General features: G+C 42.4%; 1 protein-coding gene across 1 annotated transcript in view; it reads right to left on the bottom strand.

Moving 5' to 3' along the window:
* Window positions 1-1,157: 1,157 nt before the first annotated feature.
* Window positions 1,158-16,857, bottom strand: part of LOC143275904 (uncharacterized) — a 42,641-nt gene continuing 26,941 nt past the window's right edge. Inside the window, exons 10-14 of the mRNA XM_076580229.1 lie at window positions 15,741-15,869; window positions 13,149-13,231; window positions 11,613-11,740; window positions 9,418-9,553; window positions 1,158-5,788 (exon numbers count right to left, since the gene is read on the bottom strand). Coding sequence (XP_076436344.1) covers window positions 5,538-5,788; window positions 9,418-9,553; window positions 11,613-11,740; window positions 13,149-13,231; window positions 15,741-15,869 — 727 coding nt within the window. The 3' untranslated portion in view covers window positions 1,158-5,537. The remainder of the gene's footprint in view (window positions 5,789-9,417; window positions 9,554-11,612; window positions 11,741-13,148; window positions 13,232-15,740; window positions 15,870-16,857) is intronic.

Below are 16,857 nucleotides of genomic sequence, written 5' to 3'. Positions count from 1 at the left end.
TTATACTGTTCTGTTCTATAATATTATGTCTGCCTGTCTATAATATACTCTCTGTGTGCCTGTCTATAATATACTGTCTGTTCATAACATACGGTCTGTCTGCCTCTCTGTCTATACTATACTGTTTGTCTGGTCTGTCTGTTCTATTATTTACTTGTCTGTTCTGCCTGTCTATAATATACTTCCTGTCTGTTCTATCTATGATATACTGTCTGTTCTGTTCTCTCTATACCATACTGTCTGTCTACTGGCCTGCTCACTTGCTGTGTTCCATGAACAGACTAGCTGGGTCTTTTCCTTTTCTTTTGTTTGTTTTTCTCTTGAAGAATAAACAATTTGCCGCTGATCGTAGAAACAAAAAAAAAAAAAAAAAAAAAAGGAAAGAAGAATGAGGCGTTTATTCAGTTCATGTTCAAATGTTTTGGTTTTTTTGTTGTTGTTTTTTTAAAAAAAATTTTTGATGGCCCACAATTTTTTAAACTAAGACAAAACAAGAACATGACGTGTGTGTGTACCATGCGTCTTTAGAACATTTAAGTCACTCCATTCCACATGTGGGTTCTATGAACCAACATTGATGTCTTCCACGTGTGTATATGCGCATGTGTATGCGCTTGCATGCGTATGTGTGTGTGTGTGTGTGTCGTATCTGATATGTTACTGTAAAGCACTTTGAGATGTTTCAAAGTGATATATATGTATATATATATATATATATAATATGCAGCTTCTGTTCAAACATGTGTGTGTATGTGAGAGAGAGAGAGAGAAAGTTTGTGTGTGTGTGTGTGTGTGTGTGTGTGTGTGTGCATGTGTGAGTATGCACAAGTTTTTATATTGATATGCACTTGTATGTATCCTAATTTCTAATGTATCTGTGTTTGTGTATGATTTTCGATTTATGTTCGTATCTTGTTATGTACTACCCCCCTCCCCCCCGCCCCCGGTACACTTTGTAATAAAGACATTCTATTCTATTCTATATATACACACACACACGTACATACATACACACACATATATATATACATACATACATGCACACACACACACACATACACACACACATATATATATACACATACATACATACACACACACACACATATATATATATATATACACACACACACACATATATATATATATTTATTTACTAGTAGTTGTGGGAAGGAGGAAGGTGGCAGAATGGTTAAGACACTCATCCAATACAGTGTGTGTGAGGGTCTGTGTTCGATTCCTACTCTAGTCTTTTCTCCCAAAGCTTGACTGGAAAAAACAAACTGCATTTCTAGTCGTTCAGAGGAGACGATAAACCGAGGTCCCATGTGGAGCACGCTCTTGGCGCACTGATAAAGAACCCATGGCAAAATGAGAGTGCTGTCCTCTGGCAAAATTCTGTAGAAGAAATGCACTGTGATAGGTGCACACTGAATCTATATACATGCACTCAAGGCCTGGCTAAGCGCATTGGGTTACGCTGGAGGTCAGGCATCTGCCTAGCAGATGTGGTGTAGAATATATATATATATATATATATATATATATATATGAATTTGTCCAAACCCAGTGACGGGCGCAATAGCCGAGTGGTTAAAGCGTTGGACTGTCAATCTGAGGGTCCCGGGTTCGAATCACGGTGACGGCGCCTGGTGGGTAAAGGGGTGGAAATTTTTACGATCTCCCAGGTCAACACATGTGCAGACCTGCTAGTGCCTGAACCCCCTTCGTGTGTATATGCAAGCAGAAGATCAAATACGCACGTTAAAGATCCTGTAATCCATGTCAGCGTTCGGTGGGTTACGGAAACAAGAACATACCCAGCATGCACACCCCCGAAAGCGGAGTATGGCTGCCTACATGGCGGGGTAAAAACGGTCATACACGGAAAAGCCCACTCGTGGGCATACGAGTGAAAGTGGGGGTTGCAGCCCACGAACGAAGAAGAAGTCCAAACGCAGTGATGCCTCCTTGAGAAACTAAACCTGAAACTAGACGAAGTAGTAGCAATAGTAGTACTAGTAGTAGTAGTAGCAGCAGTAGCAGAAATAGCAGTGGTCACAGTAGCAGAAGAAACAGTAGCAGCAATATCATTGTTATTATTATTATCATGAAAAAGAAAACAAAACAAAACAACAACACGTAAGCCAGCATCTGTTGGACAGAGAGTGTTTGATACAGTTTGTCTCTGGACCTTGCGATTGGAATGAACTTCCTCTTTCTCTTCGTCAGGTCTCCGCACTCAGCTCTTTCAAGTCTGGCCCTAAAACCCACCTCATCCCAAAATAGCCTCCCTTCCCTGCCTCTTCCATGTCTTCAGTTTTTCCAGTTTTAGAGTTATGCATGCGTGTGAATGACTGGTGCGAAAACGCTTTGATTTGTCTCTGCACAAGATTCAGCGCTATATAAATATAATTATTATTATACGGTTTGTTCACGGCTGGGAGAGTTTTCTGTTCCCCTCTGTGCTGTCTCAAGGACAGGATGCGAGGCCTGTGCCTTTACCAAGGACCCACAAAGACTAGACACTTTGGGAGGGTGTGCAGTCCGTTTTCGTGGTGGACTTTTCGTCGCTCGCAGAGCGAAATGTAGGTCAAATGATGTCATGGGCGGCCCACCACCGTAACTGGGCTTCTCTGAGTTTGCACTGCCTTTGTTCGGACAAGTTTTTGGCAGAGTTTATAAACGGATCAGTTCGGATACGTAATGGCAGATATATGACAAGAAACATGTTCAAAGTGAACATAGAAAACTAAAAACAAATAATGGGTGTAATCATAAAACCAAATATATATCTTGTAAAGTTGCAAAAATAGTCACCCAAAATGTTCAAAATGTTTTCGTCAAAACAGCGATTTCCACGACAAAATTTTAGCCTTTTGGTGACATGGGAAAAAAAAAAAAGGAAATGGGAGACGTGCGTGCGCACACGGTTCTCGCAGGGAACCTCCATGAAAATCCGACAAAAAATGGGTTTGCACGCCCTCCCTAGTAACTATCAATGCTCTGCAGTGGGCCTGGCTAAAGCTTAATGAAGAACATCCACATGGTTAAATGAATAAACAAAGAAAATCAACCAACTGATTAATTGACTGATATAAATAAACAAATAAATCAATTAATTAATTATTTGATTAATAGAAATAATAAAATAATATAAAACGATTAAAAAAAAACCCACAATAAAACATCCCCGTAGGTTATCATGTTCATGTACTGAGACATAACAATAACTAACAAAGTAAATGAATGAATAAATAAATAACTAAATACATAACTGAAATAATAAGGAAATAAATAAATAATATGAAATAGAATAAAATATAATGAAGTATCCTCATGGTTATCCTGCTCATATACTGAGATGTAACAATAAATTAATAAATGGATAAATAAATAAATAAATAAATAAATAAATATATAAATGAATAAATGAATGAATGAATAAAAATATTATGAAACAATAAAATATAAAAAAGAATTCACATGGTTATCCTGCTCATATACTGAGACATAACAATGAATAATCAACTGAATGAATAAAAATAATATCAAATAGATTAAATTATAAAAAAAACAACAACAACCCATTCACATGATTATCCTGTTCATGTATTAAGACATATAAAATGAACAAACGAACGAAAAATAAATGAAATATATAATAGAATAAAACAGAATTTTGCCGTGGATAACCCCTTTTATTGTCGTGGGTTTCTTTCATGTGCTCTGACTGCATGATCCATACAGGACTAGCATCTAGACCACCACTCAAGAACTAGTGGAGGGGGAGAAAACACTGTGGGATTCAAACCCATGCGCTCAGAGTCTCTCGCTTCCGAGGCAGACTTGTTACCACTTGGACACCATCTGAGTGCGAACTAAAGGGAAGCAACAGTGGCTTGAGTTTGTGTCTCTTCGTCTCGTTTTTTTTTTTAAAAAGCAAGAGTTCATGTACTTGTTTTCTGTTCACAACAACAAAGAGGACACAGGCTACTTGTATAATTTTTTTTTTCTATCAATGAAAGGCCAAGGATACAGACTACATGTATACATGTTTTTTCTGTCAATGAAACACCAAGTCTAGTATGCATTCTTGAAAGCTACAAATACAGATATACTAAAGCATATCACAAATGATGGAATCATCAGACATGTTCACTATATGTCATATATCTCTTTACAAAACAAATGGCGAAATATCTGCTTGCAGTCTACGTGAATGTAAAACAGATCAACGAGATCAAACTGGCGGATGGTCATGAAAATAAAACATTATCACAGCCATAAAGCAGAATATCTATTTCTGTTATTTAGTTTAGTGGTGAATTAATAATGCTAACAACAAAGCAGATTAATTCCCCAATTTTAATTCCACAATTTTTTTTTTTTATCACAACGGTACAGAGAAAAAATGAAGGAGACCATGCACACACACGATGCACACACACACGCACACATGCGCATGCATAACGCAAACACACAAACACATGCACACTCACTCACACCAGACATGCCACCTGCCCTGATGTCCAACTCAAGAAAGATTCTATCAGCATTTCTGATCATGAAAGACAGGTTTGGGTCAATTTCTGCCGAGACAAGTATCTGTTAAAACCAAAGCCATGACACAGTCCTTGCAGTATTTTGCCTTCAGTGGTCATTAACAATACAATGACTAACCACCATGGATCAAGACCTCAGCTTACATAAGGGGAAGGACTATAGACCCTTACGATATGGTGCACCTGAAGGTGTGCTTAAAATCTGTCAAAGCATTAGCACTTTCATGAATCAGAAGAGTATGGAGAGGTTGACCTCTGAACCTGGAAGTTTGGCTGGCGTTCATGGCAGTGAAAACGACAGAGCGGACAAGCAGCGAGATGATGCAAAAAAGTTCCGACGACCATTCCATGGTCAGAACAGTGCTTGACCCATCAACGCTCAGTGTCTTGTCAGTTTGATGTGCATCTTACGCTGTGCCTTACGTATTAAATCGGTTGTTGTAGTTTTGAATTTGGGGGATTCGCCATATTTTATCTGAATTACCTCGTACAGCCAGTAGAATTTGGAACATGGACTGGGCAAGCATCCTCATCACGCATGTAACGGGACCGGTTCATGAGAAAAACAGCTTTGACAGGATTCTCTGCTACACTGAAGCAAAACACCAAAGAGTTCTACTGAGTCTACATCTCCTACATTGAAGACAAAAAAGAATGTAGAGATCTCTTTCTTACCCATGCCTTTGTCTATTCAGTGTGTTGTCACTTCTCCTGAAGAGATCACTTTCTCTACACAGAAAGGATCGTCTCTGTAACTGTCGTCTGTGCAATGCATTGTCTATGCAACATCCCTGTCCACGTACTGTCCATGTATATGCAATGCATCGTCTGTACAACGCACTGTCCATCTCCAACATCTACAAAAAGCAGGGGAACGCATCCAAGCATCAAACCCTGAAGCTCTAAACAAGGTCAAGGCTGAGCCACCGACCAATCAGAGATCAGCACAGGGACAACCACCACCACCTCCACCTAGGACACTACAGCTTGAGGCTGACATGGCGAGGCCACCTGTCCCACCGTCCGGCCGCACGCTGAAGTCTGCTCCGCGTTCACCTCGCATGGTGGAACGGCTGAGCTGTGGTCAGTAGGAAGTGCCGCTGCTGCATGATGGGAGCCTTTGGCGGACATGAGAGAGCAGAGACGATCACGGTAGTTTGGGGTCAGGAGGTCAGCACTCTTGAGGCACTGAGACGCCACAAACTCATTGGGTGTGCAGCCCTCTGCAAGATTTCAAGTCACCATCGTTAAGTAAAATGTACCAAAGAAAACATGGAAGATGGTAGATTCATTGACATGAGACGGGCGCAATAGCCGAGCGGTTAAAGCGTTGGACTGTCAATCTGAGGGTCCCGGGTTCGAATCACGGTGACGGCGCCTGGTGGGTAAAGGGTGGAGATTTTTACGATCTCCAGGTCAACATATGTGCAGACCTGCTAGTGCCTGAACCCCCTTCGTGTGTATATGCATGCAGAAGTCCAAATACGCACGTTAAAGATCCTGTAATTCATGTCAGCGTTCGGTGGGTTATGGAAACAAGAACATACCCAGCATGCACACCCCCGAAAACGGAGTATGGCTGCCTACATTGCGGGGTAAAAACGGTCATACACGTAAAAGCCCACTCGTGTGCACACGAGTGAACGCAGAAGAAGAAGAAGATTTGACATGAAATTAAAGTTATGGTCACTGAATGAACAGTTACCACAGAACTATAGCTGAAAATATTATTCTGAGATAATGGTCAGTGAATACAAAGTACTGCATAAATCAACGGGAACATTTTTTTTTTTACAGTGAAATGTGGAAAAAAAACAGCTGTTCATGTGATGTAATAAGAGTTTTGCAAAAGTGGAAGTTTTTTCCACATTATATGTTTGTGATATAAATTATTGACGGGTGCAACAGCCAAATGGTTAAAGCGTTGGACTTTCGATCTGAGGGTCCTGGGTTCGAATCTCAGTGACGCGCCTGGTGGGTAATGGGTGGAGATTTTTTTTTATCTCCCAGGTCGGCGTATGTACAGACCTGCTAGTACCTGCCTTCCTTCATGTGTATATGCACGCAGAATATCAAATACGCACGTTAAAGATCCTGTAATCCATGTCAGCTCTACCCAGGTAGGCAGCCTGTTGTGTAAATGACCCCGTGTGTGTAAAGCGCTTAGTGCTTGGTCTCCGACCGAGGATAGGCGCTATAGAAGTATCCATATCAATCAATAATATTTGATTTTCACCAATTCTGTGACAGTCTTTCATGTCATACATTTGTGTGGTATGTTAGTATGTATTTGTATTTCTTTTTATCACAACAGATTTCTCTGTGTAAAATTCCGGCTGCTCTCCCCAGGGAGAGCGGGTCGCTACACTACAGTGCCACCCATTTTTTTGTATTTTTTCCTGCATGTAGTTTTATTTGTTTTTCTATCGAAGTGGATTTTTCTACAGAATTTTGCCAGGAAAAACCCTTTCGTTGCCGTGGGTTCTTTTACGTGAGCTAAGTGCATGCTGCACACGGGACCTCGGTTTATCGTCTCATCTTAATGACTAGCGTCCAGACCACCACTCAAGGTCTAGTGGAGGGGGAGAAAATATCAGCGGCTGAGCTGTGATTCGAACCAGCGCGCTCAGATTCTCTCGCTTCCTGGGCGGACGCGTTACCTCTAGGGCACCACTCCACAGAATGTGCAGAAGCCACGGCAGAATCGGTCAGGGGTTGGACTTGTGATCCAGTGTTCACCAGTGATCAGGGTTCCAGGCCCTGTTTCGGCGTGCTGTTGTGTCCCTCCAGAAAGGCGCTTCACTCTGATTTTCTTCACTCTGCCCAGGTGTGAATGGGTTACCTGACTTTGGCTGGGGAAGGTTAACTCACTCTGGACGACGGAATGCAATAGCAGTTTCGACAATTTTTCCACGTTTTCCTCATGGGGTAGCAAAACAATTGCAGCTACACCGGGCATTGCGAACGTGTGAAGGGTCGAATGGAAAGTTTCTTCATGAGATTTTGAAATAACACACTCCACAGCGAGCCAGTGAGTTCAGGACCCCACACGGCGAGCTAATCTGCATATGTATCTAAAAAATGGCGTCGCAGGTGATTGAAGAGGAAATTTTTTTTTTAGCAAACTAGATCACGACAGCGGCTTTTACTGCTGCTGAAGTGATTGAAATGCTTCAAACTGAAGGTTTCGACATCATTGAGGATGATGAAGACGTTGAATAAAGTATCTGCAGTGAAGAAAGCTACCAGCAAAAAGGTACTGATAGTGACTCAGCTTCTGAGGACAGTGAAGAGGGAGGGGGGTGGGCGTTCATAAGACGTCAGGAGAGGGGTCAGTGGGTCAAGTACAGTGAGTTTCATTCAGTTACTTTGTGTTTTGTATTTTTTGTGATTTTTTTCCTAACCCTAACAAATGGGTCGTCTGTAGGGAAAAGCAAGGGAGAGAAGTATTCGTCCGGAGTGTGATAAGAAATGCGCAAAGAGAGACTGACCCTGCCTTCCTAAGCTGAGCCCTACACACAGTGGATATGAATTCACTGTCTCGACAGCTGTAAAAAAAAAAAAAAAAAAAAAAGGTTTGGGATCTTTAATATTCTATCTTACCTTATTTAATCAGTTTGCACATAATGATTTTTAAATCCAATACACTCATGGTAAGTGCAGGAGAACATGCAGATTTATCATTCATTAACGACTGGTATGATCACAAATTATGGTCATTCATAAACTATTCTCACTCAGTAGAAGGAATCCGGATTTCGCTTCATCAGTTATTACAGAAAAAAAGACCAGATAAAAAAAAAGTAACAGCCTTCACATAGCCTAACAGAGAAATATGTTGCGATAAAAACAAATACAAATTATAACTGGGAGGTTAACATAAGAAAAAGAAGTCCACTTTCAACAGTCTCATGTGTTGCTGTGTTAAAACAGATAATTGCACACATGCTCTCTCTCTCTCTCTCTCTCTCTCTCAAAGACACACACACACATGCACACACACACACACACAGAGGCACACACACACACACACTTCAACTCCTATACACTCTGTTTATGCATACCCAGAATCAAACACTCCACTGTTGGTCGCCGTTCTTTCTCTGTCTCTGGACCTTGTATTTGGAATGAACTTCCTCTTTCGCTTTGTCAGGTCTCCGCACTCAGCTCTTTCAAGTCTGGCCTTAAAACCCACCTCTCCCCAAGATAGCCTCCCTCCCCTGCCTCTTTGTTATAATAATAATATTTTATTTTTATATAGCGCTATAATACAAGCATAAGCAAGCTCTAAGCGCTTTACAATCCATATGTCTCCAGTTTCTCCAGTTTTAGAGTTATGCATGACGGGCGCAATAGCCGAGTGGTTAAAGCGTTGGACTGTCAATCTGAGGGTCCCGGGTTCGAATGACGGTGACGGCGCCTGGTGGGTGAAGGGTGGAGATTTTTACGATCTCCCAGGTCAACATATGTGCAGACCTGCTAGTGCCTGAACCTCCTTCGTGTGTATATGCAAGCAGAAGATCAAATACGCACGTTAAAGATCCTGTAATCCATGCCAGCGTTCGGTGGGTTATGGAAACAAGAACATACCCAGCATGCACACCCCCGAAAACGGAGTATGGCTGCCTACATGGCGGGTTAAAAACGGTCATACACGTAAAAGCCCACTCGTGTGCATACGAGTGAACGTGGGAGTTGCAGCCCACGAACGCAGAAGAAGAAGAAGAAGAGTTATGCATGCGTGTGAATGACTGGTGTGAAAGCGCTTGGATTTGTCTCTGCACAAGATTCAGCGCTATATAAATACTATTATCATTACTATTATCATCACTACACGGTTCACTTCGCCCACCCTTCACGCTCCTCTCGTTGGTGGCGATGTACGTGACGGCAGCAACGCAGTGCCGTGCCAGCCCACTGTCGTCGTCCTCTGACGCTTCTCCGCTGACGTCCGACATCCACACCGGCACGACCACGCGCTGGTAGTGCTGCACACAGCATGGCTCTGTCCGTGTGTGTGTGTGTTACACTGCTGCTCATGGTGGTTCATGATGATGGTGACGATGATGGTGGTGATGATGATGGTGACGATGATGATGGTGATGGTGACGATGATGATAGTGATGATGATGATGATGGTGGTGATGATGATGATGGTGAAGATGATGGTGATGATCATGATGTTGATGATGATAGTGATGATGACGATGATGATGGTGACGATGATGATGGTGATGGTGATGATGGTGATGATGATGGTGTTGGTCATGATGATGGTGATGATGATGTTGATGATGATGATGATGATCGTGGTGATGATGATGATGGTGATTGTGATGAAGATTGTGATGATGATGATGATGATGGTGATGATGATGTTGATGTTGCTGATGATGATGGTGACGATGATGATGTTGTTGTTGATGATGATGATGATGATGGTGATGATGATGATGTTGCTGCTGTTGCTGATGATGATGTTGTTGATGATGGTGATGACGATGATGATGATGATGTTGTTGATGATGGTGACGACGATGATGATGTTGATGATTATGATGTTGTTGATGATGATGATGATCATACTACAACTATTACTGCTTCTTCTACTACAACTACTAATAATGATAATAATAACAATAATAACAGTATAACAGTACATTCATATGGCGGTTTCACACCTCTCAATGAGCTTTACAATAACATGTCAGTCACACACAAAGCACACAAACACACATTTGTATTTGCATTTCTTTTTACCACATCAGTTTTCTCTGTGTGAAATTGGGGCTGCTCTCCCCAGATAGAGCACATCGCTACACTACAGCGCCACCCATTTTTTTGTAATTTTTCCTGCGTGTAGTTTTATTTGTTTTTCCAATCGAAGTGGATTTTTCTACAGAATTTTGCCAGGAACAACCCTTTTGTTGCCGTGGGTTCTTTTACGTGCGCTAAATGCATGCTGCACACGGGACCTCGGTTTATCGTCTCATAGAAATGACTAGCGTCCAGACCACCACTCAAGGTCTAGTGGAGGGGGAGAAAATATCGGCGGCTAAGCCGTGATTCGAACCAGCACGCTCAGATTCTCTCGCTTCCTAGGCGGATGCGTTACCTCTAGGCCATCACTCCACTAAAAAATATACTGACGCACAAAACACAAACTCACATGCACGTGCACATATGCACATATACGGAAGAAATACATACTGATTCACCGCATACAGACACGGAATGGAGAGCCTCATACACGTAGCCATTGCTTGAAAAGGAATGTTTTATATTTGTTTCAAAAGAAGTGTGTGATAGACTGAAAAAAACCCCCAACAAAAGCCTTGAATTCCAGGTCATCTTGTTCAGCAGTTCTTGTGTATCAGGACTAACATGTACGTCTGGTAAATACAATACATATTTCTCTCTAACAGTAACAATAACACCAAGAAAACCAACAGAAGCCAACCCACAACACCAACACTGTATTGATAACCAAAACAATCACGAATATGTATGACTGTCAGTCATGCACGACTAGAACCATCCGTAAAGCGGAGGAGACATCTGCTGTTCTGACAATATCATGGGCTAGAATTTGATTACAGTGGAGAGCATCTTGCCCAAGTTACACCACCACTCTCTCGGCCAAGAGGGTTTCAGGTCAGCCGGTGTTGGCATGGTTCCCTAAGGCCAACCATCACCCAAAGCTGCAGCACTAAGACCCAGTACAATATTGCCTCCTAGTGAGTCATAGACCTTCACGTGAAAAAGACTAAGTTTTAAATGATTTCCTACTGCAGCAGAGAAACTGTTGATCATATAACTCTTCATCTTCTTAGTTCGTAAACTGCAACTCCCACGTTCACACATAAACACAAGCGGGCTTTTATGTGTATGACAGTTCTTATCCCTGGAATGAAGGCAGCCATACTCCATTTTCAGGGGTAATCATACAGCTCTGACTTGGCTGTTGACCCGACGGTAAGTTTATGTGAATCTCTGATATAAGCCAAGCGTTGAGCCATGTACGTATCGTCCTCGGGGTGAACGTACCTGTGGAGCGTCAGTGAAGGCGTCCAGATTCTGCAGTTCTGTGGGCGTGAGCAGGACGACGCAGCCCTCCACAGAGCTGAAGGGGTTAAAGACGATGTTGGGCAGCCCCTCAGCACAACCCTCCCCTCCTGAAGTACAACACGAAATACAACGCAACGTGACACCACAGCAAGGCTGTTTCGTTAGCATTTCAACCTAATATCCAGTGTAAAGCTGTTCCGTTTGCATTTCAACCTAATATCCAGTGTAAAGCTGTTTCGTTAGCATTTCAACCTATGACCTTGTGTAACGCTGTTTCATCAGTATTTCAATCTATAATCTAGTTTAAAGCTGTATTTCAGCCTATGATCCAGTATAAAGCTGTTTCATTAGTATTTCAACCTATGAAACCTAAATAACATCATAATTTGATCCTATCAGTCTGTCTGTGCCTTTTTCCTCTCTCTCTCTCTCTCGTCTTCCTCTTAGTATGTTAACGGGTGTGGGTTTTGTTTTTTTTTTAAAACACACACACGCTACACACACACACACTCACACACTATACACACACACATGCGTGCACACGCACACACACACACACTATACACACACACACACATTTTGTCTAAAATCACAGTTGTGGATGGAGGTGTTAAACAAAAGAACAAACGAACACACACGCACACACACTACACACATACACACACACACATACACACTACAGACAGATGCACACACACTACACACACACACACACACACTACAGACACACACACACACACTACAGACACACACACACACACACACACACACACACACACACATACACACACACAACACAAACCCAACCCACAATGAAAACCAACCCATTCAGCCCACTGAACAAGCACACATACCATAGCTATCCAGTCCACTTTCCTGTAGGGCTTCAGCTGCCATAATCATGGCATCATCTTAACTCATTCAATCCCACAGCTAAATGCCTGCTACAACTCCCCTGGACCAGCACTACAGTAAAAAAAAGAAAAAAGAAAAGAAAAAAAAAAGGTTTGTTCACCAAGCAAGCAAACATCGATGAAAATTTTTTGATTTAATCGGTCAAAAAAAAAAAAAAAGCTTTGCTTTCATGCTACCTGAATCCATAAAAAGGCTCAGTTTAGAACGCCAACTGTACCAAGCAAGAATCAAACGAAATATTAGAACAGCGTATTGCCGTACGAGAGTTTTTGTATCAGGTCCGCAGGGGAAGTAATCATGGTAGGAGTTAACTCACACCTGGAGCGGAATGAGTTAACTCACTCAGTACGGCCAGTCCTCTCTTTTCCTCTACACAGACCCCTCGGATGTCCAGTGGGTGTCTGAATGACCCAACCTTTAGCTTCCGTCGTCAGAATTGTGGTATTCTTTGTCAACATTCACCTCTTCAATATAAGAGCCTTCCGCTTGCAATATTTTGAAGGTGGTAATTGGGGTGAAACGCTGTTAACGTCGTCTCTTTCGCCGTTCGTATGGAGAGAGTTAATGAATTAAATAAAAGAGGCAGGGTGACATACGTACCTAGCTTATTGAAGGCCAGCTCAAATCCAAACAGCACAGCCCAGTACCTCTTGTCCACTTGACGATGCACCAGGGCGCTCAGCCTGAAACCGGGAACGATAAAAAAAAAAAAAGAAAAAAAAGAAAAAAGAAAAGAAAAACAGTTTCAGTTTCTCAAGGAGGCATGACTGCGTTCAGACAAATCCATAAGCGCTACACCACAATTGCCAGGCAGATGGCTGACCAGCAGCGTAACCCAACGCACTTAGTCAGGCCTTGAGTGCATGCGTATATATATAATATATGTCTGTGTACCAATCAGAGTGGATTAATTGTTCTCTGCAGAGTTTCACCACAGGACAACACTCTTCGTTGCCATGGATTCTTTTTCACTGCGCCAAGTGCGTGCTGCACACGGGATCTCAGTTTATCGTCTCCATCCAAATTACTTGATGCTCCGTTTGATTTTTTCCTGTCAAACTTGGGAGAAAGGGCGAGAGCAGGATTTGAACCCAGGCCTCAATGCACACTGTATTGGCAGATGAGCGTCTTAACCATTCTGCCACCTTCCTTTGACAGGAAATATAAAGCTTTTTTTTTTCTTTTTTCTTTTTTTTGGGGGGCGGGGGGGTGGTGGTTGGGGGGGCTGACCCATCATCTGCACTGTTTCAGTGACATTTCTCACATACTGCTCGTTCCGAGTACTCCACACACGGTCACACATGGGATTTTTGGTCGCAGTCCCAGCATCGGCAGTTCACAGGGAGCCATCGATGTTAGGTCAGCTGGGAGGCCACACTGCTCCTTCCTATCTCTGCGGCTGCCTTCACCTCTACACTCCATCTCGCTCACTACGATCGGCTTCAGATCCACTCTGTTTACGCATACCCAGATTCAAACACTCGACTGTTGGCCACCGTTCTTTCTCTGTCTCTGGACCTTGCGATTGGAATGAACTTCCTCTTTCGCTTCGTCAAGTCTCCACACTCAGCTCTTTCAAGTCTGGCCTTAAAACCCACCTCTTCCCAAAATAGCCTCACTTCCCTGCCTCTTCCTTGTCTTTAGTTTCTCCAGTTTTAGAGTTATGCATGCGTGTGAATGACTGGTGCGAAAGCGCTTTGATTTGTCTCTGCACAAGATTCAGCGCTATATAAATACCATTATTATTACAACCAGACCCTGCACTGCTGCCTAGTCACTTCCGTGGTGTTCAGTATAATGCCTGTTCTAACCTAACATTCTTAGGACACCACTGACCTACAAAGCCCCCTTACTGACGACAGTAATAACTTTGTTGCAGAGCCAGACTGAATGAGTTAATGTTTCTTTTTTCTAATTCTTCTTCCGCGTTCGCCACCTGCTGCAACTCCTGCGTTCACTTGCATGAACAGGTGGGCTTTTACATGTATGACCATTCTTACCCCCACCGTACAGGCAGCCATACTCCATTTTCCATGTTGTGACAAGTAGCAGAACAGTACAGTACTTCTTCATTCGTGGGCTGCGACTCCCACGTTCACTCGTATGTACATGGGTGGGCTTTGAAAGAGAATGGCTGTTTTTAACCCCACCGTGTAGGCAGCCATACTCCATTTTCCAGGATGTGCATGCTGGGTATGTTCCTGTTTCCATTACCCACCGAACTCCGACGTGAATTACTGGATCTTTAACGTGCATATTTGATCTTCTGCTTATGTATACCTTTTTTGTTTGTTTGACCTTTTCGCTTGTGTATTCACATGAAACGGTGTTCAGGCACTAGCAGGTCTGCGCAACATTTGTTGTTCTGGGAGATCGGGGGGGGGGGGGGGGGGGGGGAATCACGCTTCACCCACCAGGTGCACACCAAACCCTGGGGATCGAACTCAGGACACTCGGGCGAGAATCCCTCACTCTATCCATTCAGCCACCTCACCCATCGTGCAGGTTTGTGACGATGATAATGATGAAGACAAGGAATATTACATTGGAAAATTAGGAGACAATGTACTGACAACAACAACAATCTGCACCAACTTAAAAAAACAAAAACAAAATGATACACACAACATCAGAGCAATGGCAACAAAAAAACAAACATCACAAATTAATGAATGTTTTTTGAGCTAACAAAAAAAAAAATCCATCATCTCCAATCAGCAGGGAAAGAAAGCATTCATGCGAGCAAAGTATGATCGTAGACACAAATGCACACATACATGTGCATATTCACATATGCTTGCACACGCACACACACGCAGAGAAAACACCAACAACGACAAAAAACAACAATATAAGCATGTATGCAAGCAAGCATAATCGTAGACACAAATGCACATACATGTGCATGTTCACACATGCTTGCACACGCACACTCACACACAAAAAACATCAATAACGACAAAAAACAACAACATAAGCATGTATGCAAGCAAGCATAATCATAGACACAAATGCACATACGTGTGCACATTCACACATGCTTGCACACAAACACATGTGTGCAAACAAATACACCAGAAAAACACATGCACACACACACACACACACACACACATGTGCACACATGCATACACTTGTGCACAAACACATACATGTACACACACACAACACACACCATACACACACACACACCTGTCAGCGTTCATGTAGGTGGCGTAAGCGAAGAAGAACGCGAAACCAGGGGGTGGCCTGCCGTTGACGGTGAAGCACAGCGGTGGAAACGGAGCTGTGGGCCCCTCCCCAGATGGCGCTGCCTTTGGTCTGAAAAGTGGAACAAAGCCAAATAAACAAACAAACACAAACGAATGTGTCACGTTGCAAACACGATTGCATTTCTATGTATAATGAAGATTTACACTGCACCTGCACAAAAATCGATTATCTTGTAACCTATCTGCCATTTGTATGTTGTTATTGTTGATGTTTTTGTATGTGTGTGCTTAAATGCTTAGAAAAAAAAAAGTCGTAACAAAGACAATAATGTACATATCCATGAGTCTATGACAACATCTAAGTTGATGCTCTCAAAATAATATGCACATTTTTTTCTCGTCGCTTTTTTCCCTATCCATTGTTGTGTTTTTGTGTAATAACTGAATAAAAATATTATGAAAAAAACACCCCCCCAAAGCAAACAAATAAACATAAGGCATTCAACCCCTTCACTGCTAAGCCTTGGTGAAAAAATATCAGCAGGAAATGAGTTCTAAGAGCAACAGATCGGCATGACACTGGGTTCTAAGAGCAACAGATCAGCATGACACTGGATTCTAAGAGGAACAGATTGGTGTGACACTGGATTTTAAGAGCAACAGATCAATGTGACACTGGATTCTATTAGCAATAGATCAGCATGACACTAGATTCTATGAGCAACAGATCAGCATAACACTAGATTCTAAAAGCAATAGATCGGCATGACACTGGATTCTTAGAGCAATAGATCAGCGTGATACTAGATTCTACGATCAATCGATCGACGCGACACTGGATTTTAAGATCAATAATTTGGCATGATACTGGGTTCTAAGAGCAATAGATCGGCATAACACTGGATTCTATCAGCAATAGATCAGCACGACAGTAGATTCTATTAGCAACAGATCAGCACGACAGTGGATTCTATGAGCATCAGATCAGCATGGCACTGGATTCTAAAAGCAATAGATCGGCATGACACTGTATTTTAAGATCAATAGATCAGCGTGACACTGGATTCTATGAGCAATAGATCGGCGTGACACTGGGT

The sequence above is a fragment of the Babylonia areolata genome, chromosome 31 (assembly GCF_041734735.1).
Source record: "Babylonia areolata isolate BAREFJ2019XMU chromosome 31, ASM4173473v1, whole genome shotgun sequence".
Classification (NCBI taxonomy): domain Eukaryota; kingdom Metazoa; phylum Mollusca; class Gastropoda; order Neogastropoda; family Buccinidae; genus Babylonia; species Babylonia areolata.
Note: the sequence above shows the minus strand (reverse complement) of the source record. Positions and strands in the feature narration are given on the sequence as shown.